Consider the following 26,695-nt stretch of genomic DNA (forward strand, 5'->3'; position numbering starts at 1 on the left):
AATATGATACTGCCATTGATGCCATCTGTTCACGCCTATAATCTTTCTCGGGACTCTCATATCTGCAGTCTCTAGTCTTTGGTCAAGTGTTTTACTTCTGACCCAGCTCTCAGATCCATAAGTTAAAACTGGTTTGAACACTGTCTTGTATACAGCTAATTTAGTGTTCCGACTAATTTCTCTCTTATTCCATATGAATTTATTCAATTGACTTCCAACCATACCAGCTTTGCTGATTCTGTTGTCTATTTCTATATTTAATTTACCATCTTCAGTAAAAATCGTGCCTAAATAGCTGAAATGTTTTACTTGTTCCACAGGTTCTCCATTCACAACACAGTTGACATTTTCAATGATTCTGCCTATTTTCATTGTCTTTGTATTTTTATTGCTGACCTTCATACCATATCTATTACAACAGCTATTCAATTTAGTCAGAGAATCTTGCAGACTTGTAGCGGATTTATTTAGAAGTATAACATCATCCGCATAAAGCAAAGAGCTGACATTAACATCTCCAATTTTGATATCATGTTTAATACCACTTTCCTTCATAATGTGATCCATATAGATAATGAATAACAGAGGGGATAATGTACATCCTTGTCTCACACCAGATTTAACTTTAAACCATCTTCCTGTACTTCCTTCAATTCGAACTGCTGACTTACAACTCAAATAAAGACTAAGTATTGCTTGATATAATGTCCCATTGACACCATATAACTGCAGCGTATTGAATAGCTTCTCTCTTGGCACCTTGTCATATGCCTTTTCCAGATCGACAAAACTTAAATACAGATCTTTGTTATATTCCCATGCTTTCTCGACTATTTGTTGTAAAGTGAAGATCTGATCCTGACAGCCTCTATTTGGCCTGAATCCAGCTTGTTCTTCACCATGCTTTTCTTCCACAATTCTTCTCAACCGTTTCTCAAGTATACTTGCATAGATCTTGCCAGGAACACTAAGTAGGGAAATACCTCTGTAATTCTCACATGCAGTTTTATTTCCCTTTTTATATATGGGTACTCTGAGAGCTCTACTCCAATCATCGGGAATTCGTCCCTCTGTCCAGGCTTTCTGAACTATGCAGTGCAACCACTGTAAGACTTTTATACCACCATACTTCAGCATTTCTGGTCGAATATCATCTACTCCTGCTGCCTTTCCACATTTCAAGCCTTTGATGGCTTTTTCTACTTCAAGTATGGATATGTATTCCTGACTGCATGCCTGGTCAGTGTTTTTTACCACTGTGCTGTTATCACTGCTTGTTTCATTTAGCAGTGTTTCAAAGTAATTACTCCATACTTCAAGGATATCTTTTTCTCCTGTTTTCATTTCACCTTTATCATCTCTAATTCCTTTTATAGCACTCTTTCCTCCATTCTTAAGCTTCCTCAACAACCTCCAGAATATTTTGCCACCTTCTTGATATTTATTTTCTATATTCTTGCCAAAGTCCTCCCATGACTTTTGTTTAGCTAGTTTTACACAGTGTTTAGCATTCTTGCATTTGTCTCTATATTCTCTAAGAGCACAAGCTGACTTATTTGACAGGAACTTTTGGTATGCTTTCTTCTTTTCCTTCACTGCCTCTTTAACCTCCTGTGTCCACCAAGGAGTTCTGATTTTTTTATCCTTACAAACAATCTCACCACATGCCTCTCTGGCAGAATCAATCAATGTTTTCTTCAGAGTTTGCCACTGAATCTCCAAGGTTTGATTCCTGTTCTCAAACTCTTTCATTTTTCCTTCAATAATCTTTGTGTATTTTAGTCTACAGCTCACATCTGAGAGCTGCTCAACTTTTATTCGCTTTAAAACTTTCTTACATGTTATTCTTTTCAATATGAAATTCAACTTTATCCTGCTCAAGACTAAATAGTGATCACTTCCAATTTCAAATCCTCTGTACACTCTGGTGTCCTGCACCATTGAGAAAACATCACTATCAACAATAACATAGTCAATGAGACTTTTCTTATTCCTAGCCTCTTCTCTCCATGTGAATTTGTGCACATTTTTATGTTGGAACATGGTGTTAGTAATAACCAGTCCATGTCCTGAGCAGAAATCCAACAGATATTTGCCATTATTATTAGCTTTGCTCTTTTCTCCAAATTTTCCTAATTTTCCCAATTTTCTCTTCTTTTCTCTATTATTAATTTTAGGCAAAAGGTCTATACATGATCGTCCTTTTCTAAATCCATTCTGTACTTCTAAAATAAAGTTTTCAGAATACTTTATTAGTTTTTTATTTAAAATTCTGCTATATATTTTGTAACAGGAATTTAGAATACTTATACCTCTATAATTTTTATGGTCATCTCTACTACCTTTTTTAAAGATAGGGATCACAATTGCCATTCTATTGGTAGTTTACTTGTTGAATATATTTTATTTTAAAATAATGGGAGTCTCTCTTTGAACATTATTCCTGCATATTTATTTAATTCTGAAACAAACTTATCTTCTCCAGGCAATTTTCCATTTCTGGTTTCTTTCAGGCTAATTTTTAATTCTCCTTTAGTTATTTCCTTTTCATTTAATGTTTGCCAGTTATTTTTTTTAAAAAAATATTTAACTGCCAATCTGGTGTATAATTTTACGTTTTCTTTAGTATCTGTACTTAAATGTTTCAAAATCTTATATACATTGAGTATTATTTTATATAAATCATGTTCTAAATTAGAAACAAATTTGTTTCATCATTCTCTATGTCTTTTTCTGACTTCTCTTTTAGCTATGCTCTTATTCTTTTATATTCTACTAGGGGGGCTCTGCCACCTGATGCCCCCCTGCACATTATATCATTATAAGTATATGTGGAACATTATATCATGCAATACATAGTCTATATCTGAGTTATAAGTCAGCAGTTACAATTCAAGGAAGTGCAGGAATATAATTTTACATAAAATCAGATGTGAGACAAGGGTGCACACTATCTCCACTGTTATTCATCATCTATATGGATCAACATTATGAAAAAAAAAATGGAACTCTATCAAAATTGGAAACGTTATTTACTCTTATGCAGACCATGCCATATTCTTAAATCCAGTACAAATCTGCAGATTCCCTAATTAAATAAATACTGTAATAAATTTGGTATGAAAATCAACAATAAAAAATAATGAAAATTTGCAGAAACAATGAAATCATCAACTGCATCCTGAATCGTGAACTTACAGAACAAGTAAAATACTTTGACTATTTAGGTACAATTTTAGTGAAGATGGCAAATTAAATGTGTAAATAGACAACAGAATTAGCAAAGTTAATGGTAAGTCAACTGAATAAATGTATATTGAATAAGAGACAAATTGACTGGGAACTATGAGAGTTCAGAAAGATTTACAGGAGTTTTTTTTTTTTTTTTCCAAAAAAAAAAAGACCTAGGTAGATTGATACAATAAGTAGTGCCTTAGAAATCCAAAATATAAGATCTAACATTGAAGTCTTGACAGATAAGATTAATTTAGAAAAAAAATTATCAATAGGAAATTAGTAGTGATATAATCTTTTTCTGTAATGCTACATAATATCCTGCTTATCCCTCCTCCCCAAAGGTACATGAGGAATTTGATGATGGGTTATGGATGGATAGTAACTGGACAAGAGACAAATAAAACTGATGCTTCCATAGCAAAACTTTAATTTACATATAAAACATCCTGAGAAAATTAGTTCATATAGTGTTGAAATGGCTATGTAAATTACCTTTTAGAATGTTCCGATTTCTTGGAGTGGGCCCCTATCGGTTTGCAAATCTTAGATTTGCGGTGTTCAGAGCTTTAATTTTTCATTTCAAATAGAGGGAGTTAACTAGATACAATCTATGTACTCTTTAAAGGATTTTTTTTTCTTTTTTTTTGTTAGTGTTAAGCCAGAGGCTAGGTCAGTCATCAATTTGTGTCTTAACACCATGCTACTTTTAGGGATTTAAATACTCAGTATATGGTAAAGCATCATCTTTTTCTATATTATACTGTAACCATACTCTTAGACAACTTGCAAATGTGTCCCCCCCCTTATTTTACCCCTACTCCTCATGTATTGAAAAATTTCTTCTATGTCAATCTTATAGAATTCCTTTAGTAACTTATAAGTTTCTATTATATCCCTCTCCTCTGCTTGTAGGCTAAACTCTGCAACCCACACACCCTCAATCTATTCTCATAGGGAACATTTCACAGATTTGTCACCAGCTTGGTCACTCGTCTCTGAATTCTCTCCACCACTTCCCGATCCCCAAGAAATGCAGGTGACCAAATATGTGCACAGTAGTAGTTAACATGTAAAGAGGGATAATAACCACCTTATCTTTACTTATCAACGTGTTCTTCAGAATCCAAGTAATCCTCTGAGCTATTTTGCAAACTCTTGTAATATGTCCTCTGAATTTCAAATCTCTATCTACAATCACCCCAGATCCCTAGCCTCATCAATTTCCTGTAAACTAGTATCATGAGTAACTGGTAATTAATTTACGAAATTGACAACGCATATAAAGTAAATAAATTAAAGAAAACTTTAATGAATCACTTCTATATTTCGGCAATGTCACATTGCCATATTCCGGAACATAAAGATATGGTATGTGCACTTAGGAACTAACAAAGCAAATGAGGAAGAAAATATGAACTAATTTTGTTCCTAAAGTCCTAATGGTGCCCTCTTGTGGGCTAATTTGGTAGTCTTGGCAGTTGGGCTGAAGTTCTCAAAATGAAAGTCTCCCAAATTTGGGGCAGTTTCATGCACCCAAATTTGTTGAGGTTAGGAACGTTTTTTAGAGCTGCTGAAGATTCTTTGAATAGTCTTTCGTATTTAAACTTGCTGCGATGGATTATTTTTGTCTTCTTCCAACGAATTTTATGGTGGGTATCTAAGGCATGGTCTGCCAGTCCAGAGTGGCTGTACTGGTGAAACCAGAAGTTCATGAATCATAGAAGTGATTCATTAAAGTTATCTTTAATTTATTTACTTTATATGCGTTGTCAATTCCGTAAATTAATTACCAGTTATGTCTAACCAACGTATAAGTCTTACTACTAGAATTAGTATCATGAGTATGGTACAAGTATGTAATCTTTTCATTCCAAAGTGCATTGCATTACATTTTACAACACTGAATTGAAAACCATTATCCTTTGCCCACACTGCCAATTTATTTTAACTGTCCTGTAAGATATCTACATCACCATTATCAAATGCTGCCAATCCCTAGTTTTGCATCATCAGCAAACAACTGAATATCCCCCTTCAAACCTTTTGATGTACAAATTAAATTAATGTATATTAATGTACAAATTAAAAAGTAGTGATCCTAGTACAGAGCCTCAGTCATCCCCTATCTTTGCCACTAGCCTCATATCCATTCCCATTTGCTCCAACTTATTTAATAGTTTTCCCATGCAGTATTCTGTCAAATGCTTTTACAAAGTCCAGCAGTATCATGGTGTAGCCCTTCCCTTTATTCAATTCAGCTGCCACCTTATTATTAAATAAGGATAAATTACTGAGGCAGTACCTACCTTTTACAAACCCATGCTGTCACCTATAGAGTAATATGTTCATATTCACCCATTCCTGAATGGATGAATATGAACATATTACTTTTAACTTTTTACTTTTTTTTTTCTTGGGGCCACCTTCATTTAATGAAACTATCTTACCTTGGATTTATTTTAGCTTGCTTAGGTACTTTTCTTTCAAAATCTAATTACAAGAGAGCAATATTTAATTATAATAACAAGCAGTTTTGGTCATTTTCACAGCTGTAAATAGATTTCAGTTGTCACAACTTGCAACACAAATTGCTAAATGAATATTTCATTGCTCTGGAAACAGCTCTTAATTACACTCACAAATAATCACTTGTATTGACGACTATTCATTTGGTTTTTATTCTATGTTCGCCTGTCCTGATTCACAAATTAATACATTCATCCTCCCTCTTTTTCACTATATAATTTAAGGAAATTACAACGTATTAGGATATACAATAAACATATTGGTGAAAACAGACTACATCCGTTTTCACCAATACAGCCACTCTGGTCTTGCTGACCATGCGCTGGATACCTGCCATAGAATACGGTGGAAGAAAGCCAGGATAATACACCGTAGCAAATACAGATATGAAAGGCTTTTCATGGAATCAGCTTCAGCCCTAAGAAATGATCCAAATCTCAACAAATTTGGCTGCATGAGACTTCCTCAAATTTGGGAAACCTACATCAGAAGACCTTCAGCCCAATCGCCCAAGAATACTAACATTGCCTGCTAGAGGGCACAATCAGGACTTTAGGAGAAATAATAGCTTCCTACTTCTTCCTCACTTACTTGTACGTGTCTTGTACTTAAGTTCTTGAAAATGGCAACGTGATGTTGCCGAAATATTGAAATATATTAAAATTTATTTTAATGTATATCCTAGTACGTTGTAATTTTCTTAAATTATATAGTGAAAAATTCATCCTCCCTGTTAGATGGATTATGTTTCCTTTTAATGAAATGGTCACCAGCTGCATCAATTAGATGATGTTGGTGCTAGACATGATTTTAATTCATTTTATTTCAGCATATTAAAACTAGAGCTGTACACTGAAAGGCACACTTATGACAAGTGATCCTCATAATGAAAGGAGACATAACATTACAAGTTATGCTCACAAACCATATCATCCAATAGCATAACAAATGTAAATACTTAATTGATCGTAATTAGCAAATTTCCAATATTAAATTAGATAAAAAATCATTATTTATTATATGGGAAGATAAAAATGCATACTGTTTCAGGAGTAAGAAAATCATCAGCTGTTCCATTTTGTATGGATTCACTATCACCTTTCTTGCTGAAATCCAATACAGGTATATCCTTGGTACCTCCACCAATATCCCAGACTCTAGGTGATTTCTTTGATTTGTCTTTTGCAGTGCTTGGACTTTTCTTACTGAAAATAAAGAAATATTAACTAAGGCATTTTTAACATGTTGACCACCAACCATTTCAGTCATGGTGTCATCAAAACTAGATAATGCTACATCACTCACTGGTGGCTGACATACAGCGTATATTACAGAATAGTCAATAAATGACTGCAGAACAGATAAACATGCGACAGAATGTAGCTGACTTTCAATATAAACTTTTGAAAGATACATTTTGCAAATATCTTGGCAAATTGTAACAATCATTGTGTTAATAGCTGAAATACAGGGTTTGTACTTAAAGAATGCCAGTAATTAAACATAAAGAAGATTTACAGGAAAAAGAAAGAAAGAAACAGCAGTAATGCATTTGAATAATCTGTAGCATAAAGCTTTGTTTTTCTTTTTTTTTTTGAGTGAAATTTCATGTATGCTCCATGTGTAGTCAAGCATACAGCTAGCCTAAAACATCTTTTATTGCATACAATCCAATATTTCTAAAGTAACTGAAACTATCCAGTCTGACTCTTGTAGTGAGACAAGACATTTTGGATCTGTACAAATTATACTTCACATAACTCCCTACAGAATAAAATGTAAGGTAAGGATGAAATAAACAGATACAAGAAAGTAGTCCTTTCTGATTCCCCCTTTTAAAACTGGATTAGTTAGGTTTGAAAACATCAAAAATTTGTTATTTGTTTCCATCTAGCTGGAATGATAGATATCTATAATTTGCTAACATATCATCTGTTTACTGTTTATTCTGCAAAGAAAAACAGGCTTAGCACTTGTAAAGTGCACACCACACATTCACTTTGGGAGAATCTCTGAGAAAGTATATATATTCTTGAAGTTTGCGACAAAATGATAAGAAAATTGTCTTCTTCCATCTTTTAACACATAATCACAACAACAACACTGTAAAATAAGTTCTGGTGATATAATGAATGATAAATTAGTTATACCATGTGATGGGTAGTCCTCTATCACCTACTTTGACTGATTATTTTATGGAGCATTTAGAGGATCAGATTTCTAATAGCATTTCGCCACAACTCGCATGCGGCTACGTTTTGTGGAAGACATCTATGCAAACTGGTCTCGCTCTGAAACAGAACTACAGTACTTCAATTTCTGAATAAAATTAACTCCTTATATACTTGCATCAATATAAGTATTAAATGTGAATCTAACAACATCCACCTCCCCCTTTTTTTTTGGATACTTTAATACATCTTAACTCTGCTGATAATATTGAATTTTCTGTTTATGGGGAGCCATCATTCAAAGGCAGATATATCCTCACATCTTCACATCATTATCCTTCACATGCACATTTGTTCTTCTGAGTCTCTTCTATTAGAAAAATTAACTAATACTTACTATATTACTAAATGGATACGGCAAGACCTTAATACAGAAATTTTTGATAATTATCATCCCTCTTCCAGATTACAATCTGATGTTATAAGGATCAGAATACCCAACATTTGAACAAATAGCAAGAGCCCTTCGCAGATATAATTTATATACACCACCTTCAAAAACCAGCCTGGAAGTTGTCATCTTTCTTAGTGCCCATCAAAAGATACATTATCACCTCTAATCCTTGCCTGATATCTTTGCTACTGTGGACAGATTGGCCATTCTGCCACTATTACAGGGCAATCATAAAGTCGTGCAACCTAGAAGTAGCACATATCTGTTTCAAGGTTAATTGCAAGTATATGAAAAATGAAACAGCTACAAATACAGATTATAATCTGACCTTTAAAACAAAGAAGAATACGAACCTCATTATAACATATGTTGAAAGTGGCCACCTCCTTCATGAATCAAAACTTGTGCTTTTTTTTTTTTTTTTTTTTTTTTTTTTTACCAAGTTTGATGCCACCTTATGAAGCCCCTGCACACGATGTTTTCAATCACTGTTGAAATGTTCATTTTTAGTTCATTCAGTGTGTGAGGATAATTCCGATAAACAACATACCTTTGAGATACCCCCAAAGGAAAAAATCTGGTAGTGATAAATCTGGTAATGCTGGAGGCTACAATTCTTTCGAAATGAGACAGTCACCTTAAAATTCTTGCATAAACGATACTATTCGCCATGCGGCACTGTCTTGCTGGAACCAACAATGGCATTCCCTATCATCAAAGGGTGCCATGAGCACGCCTTGATGTGTGATGATGTCTTGGTAGACAGAACTATTCACCATAGTTTCAAAGAAAATGGGTTTCACTATACAATGGTAGCATGATGCCAAACTCCAATTTTTTGAGAATGCAAAACTTTTTTCATGAAAAGCATGTGGATTTTCACATGACCAAATCCTACTGTTTTGACTGTTCATATACCCACCAAAGTGAAACTAGGCCACGTCGCCGAAGAAAACTATATCAAGCATCTTTATACCAGTCTTCAAAGAATAAGCACAACCATCTGCAGAAGAGTATTTATTTGCCTTTATCTGGTTCCTTCATTTCATAGACTGAGTGACACGTGATACGGATGAAGGTGCAACCATCTTGCAGCTTTCTGAGCACTACTGTATGACATTGATGATTGCATAACAAGTTTCCTGAGGTTTTTTCTTGGGGACCATTGCAGTGCTCTCTTTACCTCATCCATTTTATCGATAATTGAAATGGAGAGTCTAGAGCGATACCTATCTGCAACAGATCCAGTTTCCCAAAATCGCTGAACTAATCTTGTATCATCAATTTCTTAGGGACTGCTGTACAGGGATTATCTCTCACAAAATTCTTCGGCAACACATACATAAAAGCGATTAGTGAAATAACTTTCCAAAATGAAAATTCGTTGTGGCTGGGAAAAAGATATTTCACATCCAGAATGAACAAAGCTACACTGAGAACAACCTGTACATGTCACAGTGAACTCGGCATCCCCGATAGTTTGTAATAATATAATGATGACATCTAGTGGTGTAAGGAATGATTAAACGATTTGGTACAAATTCAAACTTTCAGTTACATGACTTTACGATCACCCTTTAGAATCAAAGAGCCTTAACATTATATAAGATTTTTGGAATCTAAAGGTTCGGGCCTTGCTTCTCATACAATCGACACTAGACAGAGTTCACTAGAACCGTAACAAGATGCTACACTACATTCATTCAAATCTCATCATCTGTTCTTTGAATCATGCAAATCCCTATGCCATCATCCTAATCTTAATTGGATAGACTGTATGCCTATCTCAAAGTTTTGGGAAGTGATTGTTGTTAATTGTTTATAATTTTTTAAAATTAATGATACATTTATACCCATGTCTGAACACTAATAGTTTCCTCCTACTGTACAGCTGCAACAGCATTATACACATAACTGACATTATATGCATGCCGTATGACTTCTTGTTTCAGAATTTAAATGTTATTACCAATTCTGCCCTCTTCCTGAATGAAACTAATAAATTTTATTTAGTTTTCCTTTACATGTGTGAAGTCATTATTTAAAGCATTATACTATATCTAACGTGCATGTCTCTATTAAACATCAGTAACTTCTATTCCTTATTTCTTTCGTCTGATTGCTGTTTTCATTCTCATCGAAACATTTAGACTGAACTTATTACTGAAGCAAGAAGTGCCACTGCTCTACAAGAGAGGAATCAAGCATAGCATAATTGACACTCAATGAAATCTCAATCCTCCTCTTCTGTTTATACCAAACCCAGCAACAGACGAAAGCAAACCAAAAACACATCCAAAACTATTTTGAGAAATGTTATTTATGCCTTCTGATTTATTGACAAAGCTATTGGCCATAATTTTCCAACCCTGCTTCTACATGTAATGCACACAGATGAGTTTACTGCATCAATTATCCACAGAAATAGTTGATCTTCTACTTACTTTTTTTTCAAATTCTTGCATAGATGACATTGGTAAATGGTCTCCTATCATTCTGAAACGCACAACATTCAACGCTTCCCATTGAATTTTTCATCAAAAAAGCATCAAAAAAATCTTGTCTTGTCCAAACAGAATACCAAAAATTCTCCTTGACTAATAGCATTTCTCTAATTGTTTGGAAAGTTTATGCTCCAGAGTTGACATCTATTGTATACATTTTATTCTTTTCTACTCTACTTATATCTGTCCTGCAGTCTGGAAATTAGCCCATATTCACCCATTCCTAAGGATGATGAAGCTTTGCCATCAAATCAGTCAGAATTTCTCTCACTTCAGTTCTTTATATATAAAGTAATGAAGAAAACCATTAAAGCTCGACCTCTAAGCCTCTTACAATTGATAAATGAATGTTATCCACTATGGACAAATGCCAAGGAAAAGTCTGGGGGAAATCTCGCAGGGTCATTCTTCATATGTCTAAGATACGAGATCAGGTTTGGCACCAAAGACTCATTAAGTAGACTCCAATCATATGGTTAGTCTTTTCTTTTGTTTGGATGCACTTACACATGATAGATCTTTATCTTCTAACATCAACTAATGTTCCACAACATTGTTCTTTCACCTAGTCTTCTATATAGATGTATCAACAATCTTCTCCAGCTGAACTGAAATTCAATACAGTTGATGAAAGTATACTGCACTCATTTCTCATTTTGACAGACTTTGAACTACACAAACAACTGGCATATCAATTTCTACAATCCTAAATGCTGTTCTCCAAACTATTCTTTAATAGGATAACTTAATTAATGTCATTGCTAATAAAACTCCATCTTTTTTTTTTTTTTCTAAAAAAAAAAAAAAAAAAAAAAAAATAGCTTTTTCTACTTTTCACAACATACAAAAATTCAACACAAAATTTCTCTTCTTGGGATTACTCTAACCTCCAATCTCTCTCTCTCTCTTGGCATAAATATATTACAAATATCCAAAAAATTATGTTCTCATTTGCTTAAGGCATTACTTTACCTCTGAATAGTTATAAGCTCTAAACAAATCACAAATGTGACCAACCTTTTTTTTCTCTTTAATCAATCACATACATGAGAGGAAGAATCTATAGCACATCAGTGCCATATATGGGGTAACTGAATATTACTCCTGGGCCATTAATGGGCTGTTGATGAGCAATATACACCTCTCCCAGCCAAGTCAACTTCACCTCACTGGCATCCACAACTGGACTGTCTGGTGAGGTGAGTACTGCTACAAGAAAGACATATCTTCACTAATTTGGGGGAAATGCCAACTAGTTCTCTAGGTGGTAGATAATGTTCATCACCTAGCAGAACACTATCACCCTGTTTATTGGAGGTTTACTAGAGAAGCAACTTAGAGTTGCTTCTCTAGAGTATTTAGAATGTAATATAATTCAGAGTATTCAAAATCTCTGGTTTACGCCTCCCCTTTTTTTCATGCAGAGAGTGATGGTGTTGTGTCCTGAATAATCTAAATATAAGTGGGACAAAACATTAAATTATTCAGGAATAACTATCTTAGATTGTGGATAGAGAATGTTGTGTTTTGACAATGAACGCCGTGTACATATATATATAAATAACAGAAAGATAGAAGTGAAGAAATAATTAATATGAATAATATGCGAGACTTTACCTGTTTTGTAGGAAGTCTAATAGTAAATTTATTTAAGATATTAATTTATGTAAAGTATCCCATTTCATGTAGTATAAGAAAGCAAAGTGTATAAGCTAAAGTCCAAGAGTCATTAGCCGTCCAGAATAGCGTTTGGCCGGAGAGAAAGTGAAGTTATACGAAAAGGAAGCTAGAACGCTTTCTAGGAAAATACACCGCGCGCATGTGGAAGAGTGCACGTAGTGCGATAATCAACGCGGTAAAATGCGCGAATTTCCGAGATTGAAGCGGGCAATATAAACGCCAATCCCCCCTATACGAGGCTTTTTGGTTCCTGTTTCCTGACCTCGTGGACGTTGGCTCTCGGTCTCTGCCAGCAGAGAAGATTCTAGGCTGGCCATAGAAGCTATGTGTCGTCTGCCATAACATGCGAGTTAGGGCTAGCTATTTCCTCAGACTAGGATAGCTATGCTATATCGTGCAATGGTAATCTAGATGTGTGCCTGTGATACTGGTGAAAGTCCTGAGTGGCACATCGCCCTTCCAACTGGTGAGAACCTGGACTTGCAGTTATCGTATGTGACCCAGAGAATTGTAGACCTTAAAGGAGCCTTGATGTCCAGACAAGGCTGAAGAAAGAACTGAAAGTCATTCCAGGAACGGTAATGTAGATTGTCATATTCTGATTTCCAGTTGAAGATTTGTGTGTGAATTCTATAGGATATTTTGCGTAATGGACATATTGTAAAGAACTTTAGGAACTATCCCTATTTTGGCATTGACCTGTCCCTGTTTAAGAAATGTCTCCCTAGAAGGGATTTGTATAAGAGATGATTGTGATACGTTGTGAGATATAACTAGTGACCACATGAGTGATAAGAGATAGGCTACATAAGCCAGAAGTTTGTTAAATTATATATATAAGTGATCCAAGTAATTTGTTCTTATATTGTAATGTTAATATTGAAATTGAGATCTTGCTAGCAACGCGAGATAGTTAACCTAGCATTTATATTTTCTCATGTATAATTTCTTGATTTAATAAATATGTTTCATAGCATTTGTCTGTGTCCAGCTTGTTATATGAATTCAAATAGCCACTCATAAAATTACCATCGAACCTAGTGGGAGAGACCCACAAGTATAAGTTAATATTTAGAGCCATGACTGTTAAGATAAAGAGAACAAGAATTAGTCTATTTTATTGTTGGAAGTTTATTACTGTGTATCACTCTGAGAGAGCCACCTTGGATAAGAGTCTCGTCTATCCTCAGTATTGGCTGCCGCAGTTAAAAAATAAATTTGTCAATATTTATCAGGTGAACTGTCTCAGAGGATATGTTTAATAGCAGCGTCCCATACTTGGACAAAGCCCTAATCATAAATTAAAATACACGTGACTAAACTTAAGACCGGCCTAAATTCAGGTTGTTTAAAGAAAAGGAAAATTTGTATGGGTGAATAGGGCATACATAACTAACAAGAGTAAATAAAATTATAAAGGTAAAAGGTTAAAGAATATACATAACAAATATAGAGGAAGGTACATGACAATGGCCTTGCTGGTCACACTCTCTGCAACATAATTATTCCACAAACAGACCACCAAGAGCCTCCATAGCTAAATAATAATGCCTTTGGGTTGGAAAGACCTGGGTTTGAATTCCATCTAGGATGTGATGATCCTTTATCAGGGCTTTTCAACTGAAGGTGAGTTAGCCAGTCTCATACAGAGGTGACATGGTTTACAATCTCAAAGTCTGGTATATCATCCTGCAAAATAGACAAATGAGCCAGAAAAATACAATAGCCTCAGAGCCTTAGTCTCTTTGACCATAACTCAAAATAACTCAAAAATGCAGGCTGGCTGCTAGACAGTACACAAGAGTAAACCTGCTGTTAATGGTTCAGTAAGCTTCCCAATAAGCTGTCAAAGACTCCTGCTGCCTACTCTGAAAGGTTGTGCATGAAGTATGGCAGCTTGCAGGAGGTATTGTTGAGGCCATGCTTGGAGTCCAGGCAATCCTATGTTGGAGTCATTTACAAAAGTCCTTTACCCTCTAGTCAATACATTTTCCCATTATTCCACTATCATGAAGATGGAAAAAAAAAAAATAATAATAATAATAATATTATTACTACTATTATTATGGGTGACTCCAGGGAGTCCTTAGACTCATCAAGGGGAGGCCCTAAACATCAGGTCCACGCAACTATACAACATTCTCACAGTATCTATCATACCTTGCCTTGAACTCACTCACTGTCATAGCACCCACAACAGACTCTGGCAGCTTATTCCACTCATTTACCACTCTAAAAGTAAAGAACCCAGCTCTAACATCTCTGCTAACCACACTCTTGCCCAGCTTCCATAGGTATCCCCTAGTTCTCCCACCACCACCAGTCCTGATCTCAAAAATATCCTCTGAATTAATCCTATAGAAACCCTTTAGAAATTTGAAAGTCTCAATCATATCTCCCCTTTTCTGCCTATCAACTAATTTCTGCAACCCACAAATCTTCAACCTGTTCTCATATGGTTCATTCCATAGACCTGCTATTATCTTAGTCGCTCGCCTCTGGATCCTCTCCACCTCCTCCCCATCAAGAAGGAACCTAGGTGACCAAATCTGGGCACAGTAGTCGAGATGAGGTTTTATCAAGGCTCGGTACAGAGGTACAATAACTTGCTTGTCTCTGCTCATCAAGGTATTTTTCAACAACCAAGTTGATGAGCTGATTTAGCTACTTTTGCAATGTGATATATATATATATATATATATATATATATATATATATATATATATATATATATAGCAATATGTAAATAAGTTTTTTTACCTTAGCAACTTGTATAGGTAAAGTTGATAAGGCTCTGTATTACTAAAACCTTGGTATTTAGGGTCTCACTGAGACCTCAAAAAAGGTTGAAACCGGTCAGAGTAGTGACCCCACCCATAATGTATTGCAGTATACATTTCTTAGGGAGATGTGCTTTATAGTATGGAAAATACTAAGAATAGTGATCAGAGCTTTACCCACCTTTACAATGAGTTGCACCACCTTTAGACTTGAACTATGTTTCAGGCGCAAACTTAACTGTTTGCTTACTTGGGATTAGGAGTAAAATAACCAAGTTTACAAAATTACTTAGTAACCCTAATATTGCAATATATATATTATTATAAAGAGAGACTTTCAAGAAGACCATATATATTATATATATCAAAAAAAGCTATCATACTTGTTCTTGAATTCATTAACACTACTTGCACACACAGCATCCAATGGCGATCCATTCCAATCATGCATTACTGTATGAGAGAAAAATCTAACTATCACACCCTTTTGACAGCATTCATTTTCGACTTCCAAGGATGTCCTCTCATCCTCTTCCCACACCCTCCATAAAATGAAAAATTCCATCTACTGAAATCTGTATGACCCTTTTTGAAGCTTGTAACTCTCAATCATACCTCTCTTAATCCTGTTTACTAGTGTCTGCAGTCTACATATTCAATCTATCTTCATAATCAGTATTCTACAATCCTGATATCATTTTTAACATTGCACTCTCTCCACAATATCAGAATTCCCATGGTTTCCATGGTAATTCTGACATTTGTAAAGAGGTAAAATGACACCCTTAATCTTTACATGTTAAAGTTGGTTTCAGCATTGCAATTATCTTTTGAGCATTACTGGCAATCTTTGCAACTTCCTCTCTACTAACTTTAAGAATCTACTAACCAATCAGTTTCTTCTAGCATAATCCCACCAATATAATACAACATTGGATATCTAATCATGCCAGAATGCATGACTTTACATTTACTAACATTGAACCAACAGCCATTTTCACAGGGCCACAATTCCAGCCTATTCAAATCATTCTGCAAATATTGCATATCAGTCGCATTCTTGATTACCCTGCCTATCTTTGCAACATCAGCAAATAGCTATATGTCACATCTCAAATTCTTCCCAATATCATTAATATACTGTTATTGACTAACACTATTACTGAATAACAGTGGACCAAGGACTGATCCTTGTGGTACACCGCTGATTACCTTATCTTGCCAACTCACATCCCAATATACTACTTTTTAATATGTCATTCAGCCATCCTCTTATCCAAACCAATATTTTATAATCCAGTCCCATATTTTCTAATTTATACAATGGTCTCCCATGTTGTATTCTTTCAAAAGCCTTAGTAAAATCCAAAAGTATCCTTGTGTATCCATTCCCCTTGTCTAACTAAATGGTAACAGTATTATAGAATGTGAGCAAGTTGCTCAAACATGACCTTCCCTTAGTAAATCCATGCTGTTCACTGCAAACTAGAGATTCTCTGTCAACCCGTTTTTTCTGAATGTGAGCCCTTAGCAACTTTTCTGAAATTTTCACCACCACTCCAAAGATACTGACAGGTCGTTAGTTGGCTACATCAATCTTTGCCCTACCTTCATGCAATGGGATTATCATACATTTTTTCCTGTCCTTTATCCTCAGACTCAAATAGCCTGGTCAAAGGAATAGTCAGTTCAGCTGCACATTTTTAGCATTCGTACTGATACCCCATCAGTCTCTGCTGCTGAATTCTTATTCAGTTTGCACAACAGCTATAATACCTTCACCTCATATACTTGAGTTTCTTCATCCAGTGAAGAGGTAGCAGTGAAACCAATGTTGCATACACCAGGTTGACGGTTTTTAGCAAAATGGGCACTCATTAGTTGAACAACTACTTTTGCATCTGTCACCCTTACACTATCTGCATTTAATAATTATTCTTTCATATTCATTCTTTCTTTTATTTGCAGCAATAACAATAGAATTTCTTTGGGTTGTCTTTAAGTTGAAGAGCCAGCTGCTTTTAATACTCATACTTAGCTTTCTGTGCAACAGCTGCGACTCTTCTGGCTTGCTTCTTATGATTTTCATAACTGACATCACTTATGCACATGGTATTCCCTTCACGTTATCCTTTTCTTGCGAATCTCTTGCTTTGGGATTACACATCCATTTCACTCCTACCCTATTCATTCTTTGAACTCTAGGGACACATTTCAATATAACATCATCTCTGAATATCTAACAGTGCAGGGGAATCATTTTTTAAATGCTTCCCATGCACTGTTGATATTCTTCCCATCCAACAAATCATGGCACAGAATCCAGCATAAGTCTCAGCTGGTCACAATATCCTATCAGAGGTAGGATAGTTACATATTTAACCAACCCCCCCCCCCAACCACCACAACACTATAATCAAATCTACTTCTTTGACCTTGAGTTCTTTCTGTTGCATGCTGCTTGAGGAAGTTGTCTCACAACATCTCAACAAATTCATTCATTCTTCTCGTGAGATTTTACTGTTATCCAATCAATGTTTAGATAATTGAAGTCCCCCCATTATGGTTACTCTTTTTGCACCCATTGTCTTTATTTGGCGATACATTTCTTCATCACTAGCAACCAATCCACTGGGTCTGTAACAACATCCCCTGCGTATTTGACCTTGTTAAACTCTATCTCACACTAGATGGCTTCAAACTCACTGTCACATGAAAAACTGTTACTGGTATTATAGTCATAGTGTTGAATTTTGAATGAATAAAATTCATTAGGAATTTATTCAATCACAATTTAACAAGTTAAACCCTGAAAGGATATGCTTGCATCCTAGTATATATATCTTGACAAATATAGGATACAGTGATTAAGAAGAAAAATTGAATATTTCAGTGTAAAAAAATTTCTACTAGATTGTATATTTGATAGTGAAGTTTGGTAAATTTTATATTATTTGTTAATATTAATACACAATGAATTGCTGTATAAATTGCATGCAACAAAGTGAGGACACAAGGCCATAGTACAAGGGCAACCCATCGGATTAAGAAGTTGCCCCAAGTAGTCTAGCGTGCATACGGCACGTGGAGACCTAAGCTGTTCAGAGAAGACGCTACGGAAGCGAGACCCACATGTACAAAAATAACGGGACGGATGAACAACTTAGGTTATGAACAACTTAGAGAGTACCGGTAGGGGGTTAGTATAAAAGGGTTAGGGAAACCTAACCCTTTTATACTAACCCCCACGAGGCTTTTTGTGGTTTTCTCTTCTCGATCGTTTGGACGTGCAGTTTGCAGGGAGTTCTGCTCTCACTCAGGGTAGTAGCAGTCGGAGATGCTGCATAGTAGTTGGAAAGGTTGCGAGTCTCAAGCCCTATGATGAAAGGATAGACGTTTTGCACAAATAGTAGGCAACTCATGGGAAAGCTCAGCAACTCAGTAGCATGCTACATAAATGCAGAATCACCTTTCGCCAAGAATGTTCTTAACATAGGCTCAATATACTAGCAATGTGTGGACCAACCAATGATCGCAGGAATCCCAGCTGTAAAACCAACGGAAAGGAAATAGTTTGGAGAAAAAGAATCAAGAATCGAAGGGACAAGTATAAAGGATCATCGAGTACGGTATTGTAACCTTTTTGTCAAGTAATGTGTGTGAGGAAGAGAAATTAACTGTAATTTAAGAATTAAGGACTCTGATTAGAATAAGACAGGACTATAGTGCTTTGATAACAGTTAGGCTAAAGGAAAAGGAATGTTCTTTACATGTGCTGATTGACAATTATGTCTTAAAGGATATTGAAGTGTCTTTATTTGAGTAATTTAGTCAAAGTCTAAAGTTTCAATTTTGCTTTATGATCTAAGAATGCTAGATTATGATTATTTTAGAGAAGTGTTTATGATATTCATATTTGTTTAAAATGTAAGTTATTTTGTTTTAACATTCTAATAGTAATGATTGATTATTCTTTACACTGTATGACAACAAATATGATAAATAAACCTTTTGCTATTTTTAATTTGATTGCCTGTGTCTAAGAATCTGATGCACCACTCATAAATTATTAGAATCTAAGCAAGAGGGAATAAACAATAGTTAAGGTCATGACTGCAAACAAAGATCAATAGTGGGTACATCTGCAAGTTCACTTCTTGATTCTTAATCTAAGGGTTCTGGGTGAAGCAGCAATAAAAAACAAATTTTCCTAGAACTTTAAGAGAGGCAAATTTCAGAAGCTTTGTCACCTAGGAATTGGCTCGTCCCTGAGGCAATTCCTTTGTGTTCTCAATAGTACCACGTGACATCCAAGGAGAGGTATACTATACAACATATAGATATATAATAAGAAGATTAGGACATAACAATAGGTCTCAACTCTAATTGAATTCAAGTTATTTAATATCATTAGCAGCATGCCCCCTCCTCTCCTTCCCAAAAATAATGTACCCTTTATATGCAACACCAGTTAGTATGTCTGCTTCTGATAGCTAGATCATATTAATACCTACAATCTGAGGTCCCAACATATTTGTTTTTGATACTCTTACCATTTGTGTACAGACAAATTACCTGCATGTTTTTTTTTTTTTTTTTTTTTTGTATCCTCTTCTCTGTCACCTACATGACAGCTGAACAGATCTCCATTCTTATCTAGTGTCTTATTTATGCAGACATCTTTGCACGTGCCTGGTAAGTCCAAAACAAATACAAACTCATTCTCTCTTCAATCATTTCCATGATAATGCCTATCTCAATCATTAACATATTTACATAACATTGCTCTTATGCAAAGATTCCCCACCATTCCTCCATCATAATTTAGTTTCTCTGACTCTGTGTTAGGTTTTATAACAATTAATGTTTTCAAGATTCCTGATAAAAACACATTGAAGTGTAGGCAGTCCCTCTTATACAAATCCATTCTTCCTTCAAACTCACCCCACACATCCAAAAACTCACAATCATTGCTTCTACACAGCTGTAAATTGTTTGTCATTATAGCCCTTAATTCATTTTTATCATATCTAGATAATATACTTACAAATTTCACATTCTTTTCTTCCAACAACCCTTTCATATCCTCTCTCATGATGAGCTTATCACTAGTTAAATCATTCATATCTACTAGAATTACAATCTCTTTTGCTTTGCTTTTCTGTTCTTCAATTGCATGTGCTATATTTTTAATTTTTGCTCTGAGAAAACTTGAAGTCATAACCCACTCATCAAAAGCATGTTTTAGATGGTCACAATACTAAATAATATCCTTTTTAACATCAATGGTACTTAACTGATTTGCATTATGCACTAACTTACCTAATTCAGTGTTTTGTTGCTTATTATTTTGCTGCTTAATTTTCTTATTCTCACTATGTTCTTTTCCTTTAGTGTTACACAGTAATCAGCATTAATTTCGTAAAATTATGGAGACTACAACCAGAAACTACTGTCAGAAATAATTACTTTAATTTCCCGACGTTTTGACCTTCATCTTAAGGTAATCATCTGGTATATACAAACATATATGCAAAGACAAGCTATATTACATTTCAAACAGCAAGCCAAAATGACAATGATATGATCAGCCATTATTCTACTGGCCTGACTTCTAGTGAGAAAAAAAAAAAAAACATCAAGCCTGTATTATTCTATTTATAACACCATCATAGAACAAATTCTTATAGATATTTTAATAAGGAAACATGGTGGCCTAATCCATAATGTAACAAGAGTGTTAAGAGAGGATTATGGATTGCTTACACTCCTAATTATAATCAACTCTTAAACCAAAAGGTTAAGTGGGTAGAATATGTGCCAACCATATTCTTGGGATTTATAGACCACCATTATTGTTAAAATAGTGGTCTATAAATTTACTCTCATACCACGTTTTGGAGTGATGTAGAGAACAGGTGTGCCTTTCCTGTCAATGAGAGTATTCAGGACATTATCAGGAATGCCAGATTTACCATAGTTGTTAAATGTAATATGCTGTTTATGTTCCTTTTTTCTGAGAGGAATTGTTCATCCTGTTTCACCTATATAAAGCAAATTACAGGTGCAATGAATACAATTGTATTTCTGTAGTATTAAATTTATTATCTGATATATCTTTAATGTATGGAATGGCTACAGTTTTATGATAATCGAGTTTTTTTGTTTTTAAGTGGAGTCTTGTGAAGAATTTTGTTGATAATATTTTAGCTGTAGCCATTTCTCAGGAAGGTATTGCTGATAACTTTTAATTCATATTTAAGTGCTTGTTCACTGGAGCAAATTTTCAAAGCCTTATTTTTTTAGTGTGTTAAGACACCTAGTTTTTGTATTGGATGGTGGTAAGAGTTTAAGTGTATATATTGGCCAGTATGTGTAGACTTATGGTAAACAGTGAAGGAAAGACTGCCAGAAGGAAGACGTGTGACAAGTGTATCTAGAAAGCTAAGCGAGTTCTGACTTTCAATTTCAACTGTGAATTGCATGTGTTTGTGTTGTTTGTTTAGGTGGCTGAGGAAAGTGTCTAATGTCTGGTGGCCATGGGATCAGATAATAAAAATATCGTCAATGTATCTAAGCCAGACTTTGAATTAAAATAAAGGAATCTAGAGTACGTTACTCCAAAGCTTCCATATAAAAGTTAGCAGTTGGGGGAATAGTGATGAGACCATGGCTGTGCCTTCTTTTTGTAAGTAAAAAGTATTTTGACACATAAAATAGCCAGAACATAGTACGTGTTTAAAGAATGTGTGATATCGGGTGGGAATTTGTCCTGTAAAAGAATTGTCGTTGATTAGGACATTGTTATGTCCTCACTTTCCTTATATTTCTTCTTACTTGTCTTATAATATTTATTTCATGTCTATATCGTTATTAATTCCTTAATTCAACACTTTCTGTTGGAACCTTAAATTATACTTCATTAACTCTTTAGTTTATGCAATCTCAACATTTACTTTGGGCCGCTAACAACTTTAAGGATATTGCATGTGGGTAGAAGACAAAGAGATTCCCAACGGACAATGGCAATTCCTTTGTTTCAGTGCTGGTGCTGGTTCTTTCTTTGGATGCAGGGAAAATTTCTATTATACTGCACTACCCTGAATTCTAGATTTCTGAACTTTAAAAGTTCAGAAAATTTCTGGTTCTTTGAAAAATCAAAGAACCAGAACTTAGCATAGCACAGTATCCCTAATTTCTTAAACTATATGAAGTAGTTCAAACCTCATCTATCTCTAACTTAGTTTGCAGTCGTAGCCTCCCCTATAAATTACCTCCTGCCATGGTTCGATTATTTGTGACCGGTGCAATAAAAAATGAAATCAGGCAGCAAGTCAACTATTGAATCTAAAGAAAACATTTAATTACACTCTATTCAGATTACATATCATGAATAAACTTTGGCACATGCTTGCTTCAATATCAACCTCAATGAAAAACAATTATCTAACCCTTCTTAATCTCTCTTAGCAAGTATAAGTATCAGTTCAGTTAAAACATTCTATCAAGGTAAATCATGAGCTTACTCTCCACAATACTAAAGGTTATTCATTCATTGACATTAAAATTAACTCTAATTTCTTCATTCATGTCTCAGAGTTACACTGCCCTCTTAAAACTATATCTCTAAAGTCCTTGCATAAAATTTACAACCTTCTAAACTTAATGTCCAACTAATAATTACAGTCTTTCTTCTTTTATACATTCACTAAACAGATTAAAGTTTCTACTTTACCAATTGCTGGGGAACTATTAGAACTATTAGGTGATGTTATATCATGATATAACATCACCTCGAGGTTCACCTTCCATTCTGCTTGGTCTGCATTACCCCACTGAATGGTCTGAACTGGATATATCTCTGGCGACGAAGACAGGTGCTCGCTGTTCACTGGTCATCTGGCTCGGCAAGGCTTAGCTGTCTATGTGGTAATCAGTAACTCAGCTCCACTGGGCAATTCCTTAACCGGCGATCTCCCAAGGACTCCTCGGCATTCTCCCATGATCTCTGCTTTGACGATCCTTCCAACGAATGGGGATGAACATCGGCAAGCGCAGAGGACGACAAAAAAAAAAAAAAAAAAAAGCCCTGAACTGGCGCTGCTTCGCTTTTGAAATCCTGCACCCAACACTTCCTTACTACGTCATTAAATTTCTCCTTCTTTGCTCACGTCACTTTACATCTCCCAGCACCTAGCGCAATAATCTCCCCTAGCATGCTCTTCGGTGGTGTTGGGGGGGGGGGGGGACGACGTGCTTTCCTTCCACCGTGCATATGTGTTTTGCTCCTAGCTATCAGTACTTAATCCGATTAGCCTTCTCCCAGCCATACAAATATTTATAAAATTTTAGCAAAGTTTAAACAATGGACTATTCACAGAAAATACATTATAACACTATGGACAAATAAATAGACTCTTAAATTATTATTGTTGATGGTAATTTACAAGCAATTTTATCCATCTGATATATCAGCATATGCCAAAATGTAAGATGCATGTTAAGTTCTGAAGAAAATATAAATTAATACAGTTTCAGTTTCATTCAGAACTTAACAACATTCATGAAAAGAGCAGAGACATCAAAACTGACTAATAAATCACTTTTTTCTAGTGTGATGTCTTTAATTTTGTTTACAAAGTGTTGCATGCTTTTAATATAGGAGGGGGAAAGGACCTACCAACTACTTCAGTGTTAACGCTAGTTTCTTGGCTAGATAACTGGGGCTGTCGATACCTTCCACTATCAGCCAAAGCGGTACATTCTGCTTGTGAATCTTGGGTAAACCATAAATTCTTGGAGAACAAGCGTAGTGTGGAAGTAGTTTTTTAACTGTATCTGCAGGCCAGGATGCGACTGATTTAAGTAATTTTTCTGTTTTAATCCAATTAGATGGGTTATAATTTACAAGTTGATAGGTGCTGCTGTCTGAGACTAACTGATTCATCTTTTCTAGGTAAGTTGTTTGGTTTCAAATAACAGTCGCACTGCCTTTATCAGCTCTAGTGATTACACTATTCTGCTTTGCTTTTAAAGATTTCACAGCTATCAATTTAGATTTGGTTAGGCTACTAGTTATTGATTTAGTATTATTTAAAATGTTTGGTTTTTCTAATTGTACTTTATCAGCTACAGTGGTTTGGAGAAATCTTATGCTTCTTTCAATAAGATATATAAAATCCAATTTGTTAACAGCTCCTTGGTGCCACAGCAAAGTTTAAGTAAGTAGCGGGAACTCATTATTGTTCAGGGTGTGGCTAGAAAGGGCAATCACGTGACTGTTCATTGAAAGCAGTTGGTGGCTCCTTTATCACTTTATTCTGGTTGGATCGTTATCCTCTCATTAGTAGCTGGCTGTTCTTGTTATCAGTGGCTTGTGGTTGGCTGTTTCCATTCAATGATGAGAAATTAAAATTTGCCGGTTGGCTATTCAAATATTGCTGATCGTTAAATGAGGAATTTGGCTACACGTTTTACTTATTAGTTTCCAGGATATGTTTAGCCAAATTGTCAGTAATCCTCTCAAGGATATCCCAAATATCTTGATGTGGATAATTTAAAAGTTCAGATTTCATATTTAGAACTTGATTCTGAATCACCGCTAAGTCTTTTCAAGTAGTTTCAATCTTCTCTCTGAGCATAGTTTCTCATATATTTGAAGTGCCTTCGCCAAGGTGAATTTCCTTTTCAGCTTGATGCAGTTGGGAATAAAATTGCTGTCTCTACAGTACTTTAAAAATGCCAGTCAATTCATCAAAACAGAAACAATAAGTTTTAAAAGAGGCAAACCGTGAGTAGACATATTGATACAAAATAAATAACGGAAAAAACTCACGTAGAAAGATTATTTAATAGTATAATTTTCACCTGTGTGTCACAGGCATCTTCAGTATATTAAGCTCAAAATTAAACACTAACTGACAATTCCAAAAAGCGCCACCTAAGTAGCTGATGTAAGATAACTAAAAAGGTCAATAACTTTCCTAAAAAAAAAAAAAATTAATACAATAAAAAGTTAGGAAAGATTAGCTGATTTGTAAAGTACTATCTCCCATAAAGGGGATAGACATAAGCCATCGGGTTAGGAGAATGAAGTAGAGTTTCACATGTTTCTTTATAAAGACGTTCCCATGAGAAACTGACTTTTGTGAAGAACTCTTGTCTTTCTCCAATGAACTCTGTGTCTAGTGCAGATGGCATGTTCAGAAAGTCCAGACTTTTTAGGTTTAAAGTATTCAATATAAGATTGGTGTTCTTCTAGCTGAACAGAGGCAGATCTTCCCGTTTGTCCAAAATAAGATAATCCACAAGAGCACGGAATCTGGTAGACACCTGAATGATTAAGATGTGGAAGCTTGTCCTTAGGAGAAGTGAGAAAGGTGGAGATTTTTCTAAACGGTCGAAAGGCAACAAAAATATTCAGTGGTTTTAAAACTTTTGCTATACGTTCACTGATGCCTTGTACATAAGGGATAGTAATGCATGTTATTTCCTCTGTGTTTGAAGAGGAAGACATATTAAAACTACTCAAAGTTCTTTTAATGAAGCAATTCCTATAATCATTAGATAGAAAGGAAGAAGTTATATATTGTAGTTCTTTCTGAATTACTACAACAGGAATTTCCTTCAGACATTGTAAACGTATCTGATTTTGTAATAAATTCTGGTTATTTTTCCTTTAAAAATAAGTTGTATCAACAAATTGAAGGAACAGCAATGGGTAATCCTCTTTCTCCTGCTATCTCCAATTTCTTTATGGAATATTTTGAACAACGTATCTTTGACAATATTTCTCCCAGACCTACTCATTGGTTCTGATATGTCGATGACATTTTTGCTGTATGGAATGGCTCTTCTGATGAACTTCAACAATTTCTCACTAAGTTAAATGCATTTCATCCTAGGATCAAGTTTACCCTAGAAGTAGAATCAAATAAGCAGTTAGCCTTTTTAGATTTCTAATTCTTCACCAACCAGATGATAACCTACATTCTCAGTTTATAGAAAGAAGACTCATACAGGCCATTATATCCATGCAGAATCTCATCACCATCCCAGTCAAAAGGCAGGAACTATTAAAACACTGGTTCATTGGGCCCACTCCTTTTATTCTACAGACGATCTTTTACAGAAAGAACTACAATATATAACTTCTTCCTTTCTATCTAATGGTTATAAGAATTGCTTCATTAAAAGAACTTTGAGTAATTTTAATATGTCTTCCTCTTCAAACACAGAGAAAATAACGCACATTACTATCCCTTATGTACAAGGCATCAGTGAACGTATAGCAAAAGTTTTAAAACCACTGAATATTTTTGTTGCCTTTCGACTGTTTAGAAA

At 35.0% G+C, this 26,695-nt stretch overlaps 1 protein-coding gene across 1 annotated transcript in view; it reads right to left on the bottom strand.

The window, feature by feature from the left end:
* The window catches only part of SrpRalpha (signal recognition particle receptor alpha), a 149,809-nt gene that overhangs the window by 84,704 nt on the left and 38,410 nt on the right, over nt 1-26,695 (bottom strand). The window contains exon 6 of the mRNA XM_090412420.1: nt 6,806-6,968. Within this exon, the coding sequence (XP_090268546.1) occupies nt 6,806-6,968 (163 nt within the window). The remainder of the gene's footprint in view (nt 1-6,805; nt 6,969-26,695) is intronic.

Source organism: Typopeltis vanoorti, chromosome 2 (genome assembly GCF_054136105.1).
Source record: "Typopeltis vanoorti isolate ZY-2024b chromosome 2, IOZ_Tvanoo_1.0, whole genome shotgun sequence".
Classification (NCBI taxonomy): Eukaryota; Metazoa; Arthropoda; class Arachnida; order Uropygi; family Thelyphonidae; genus Typopeltis; species Typopeltis vanoorti.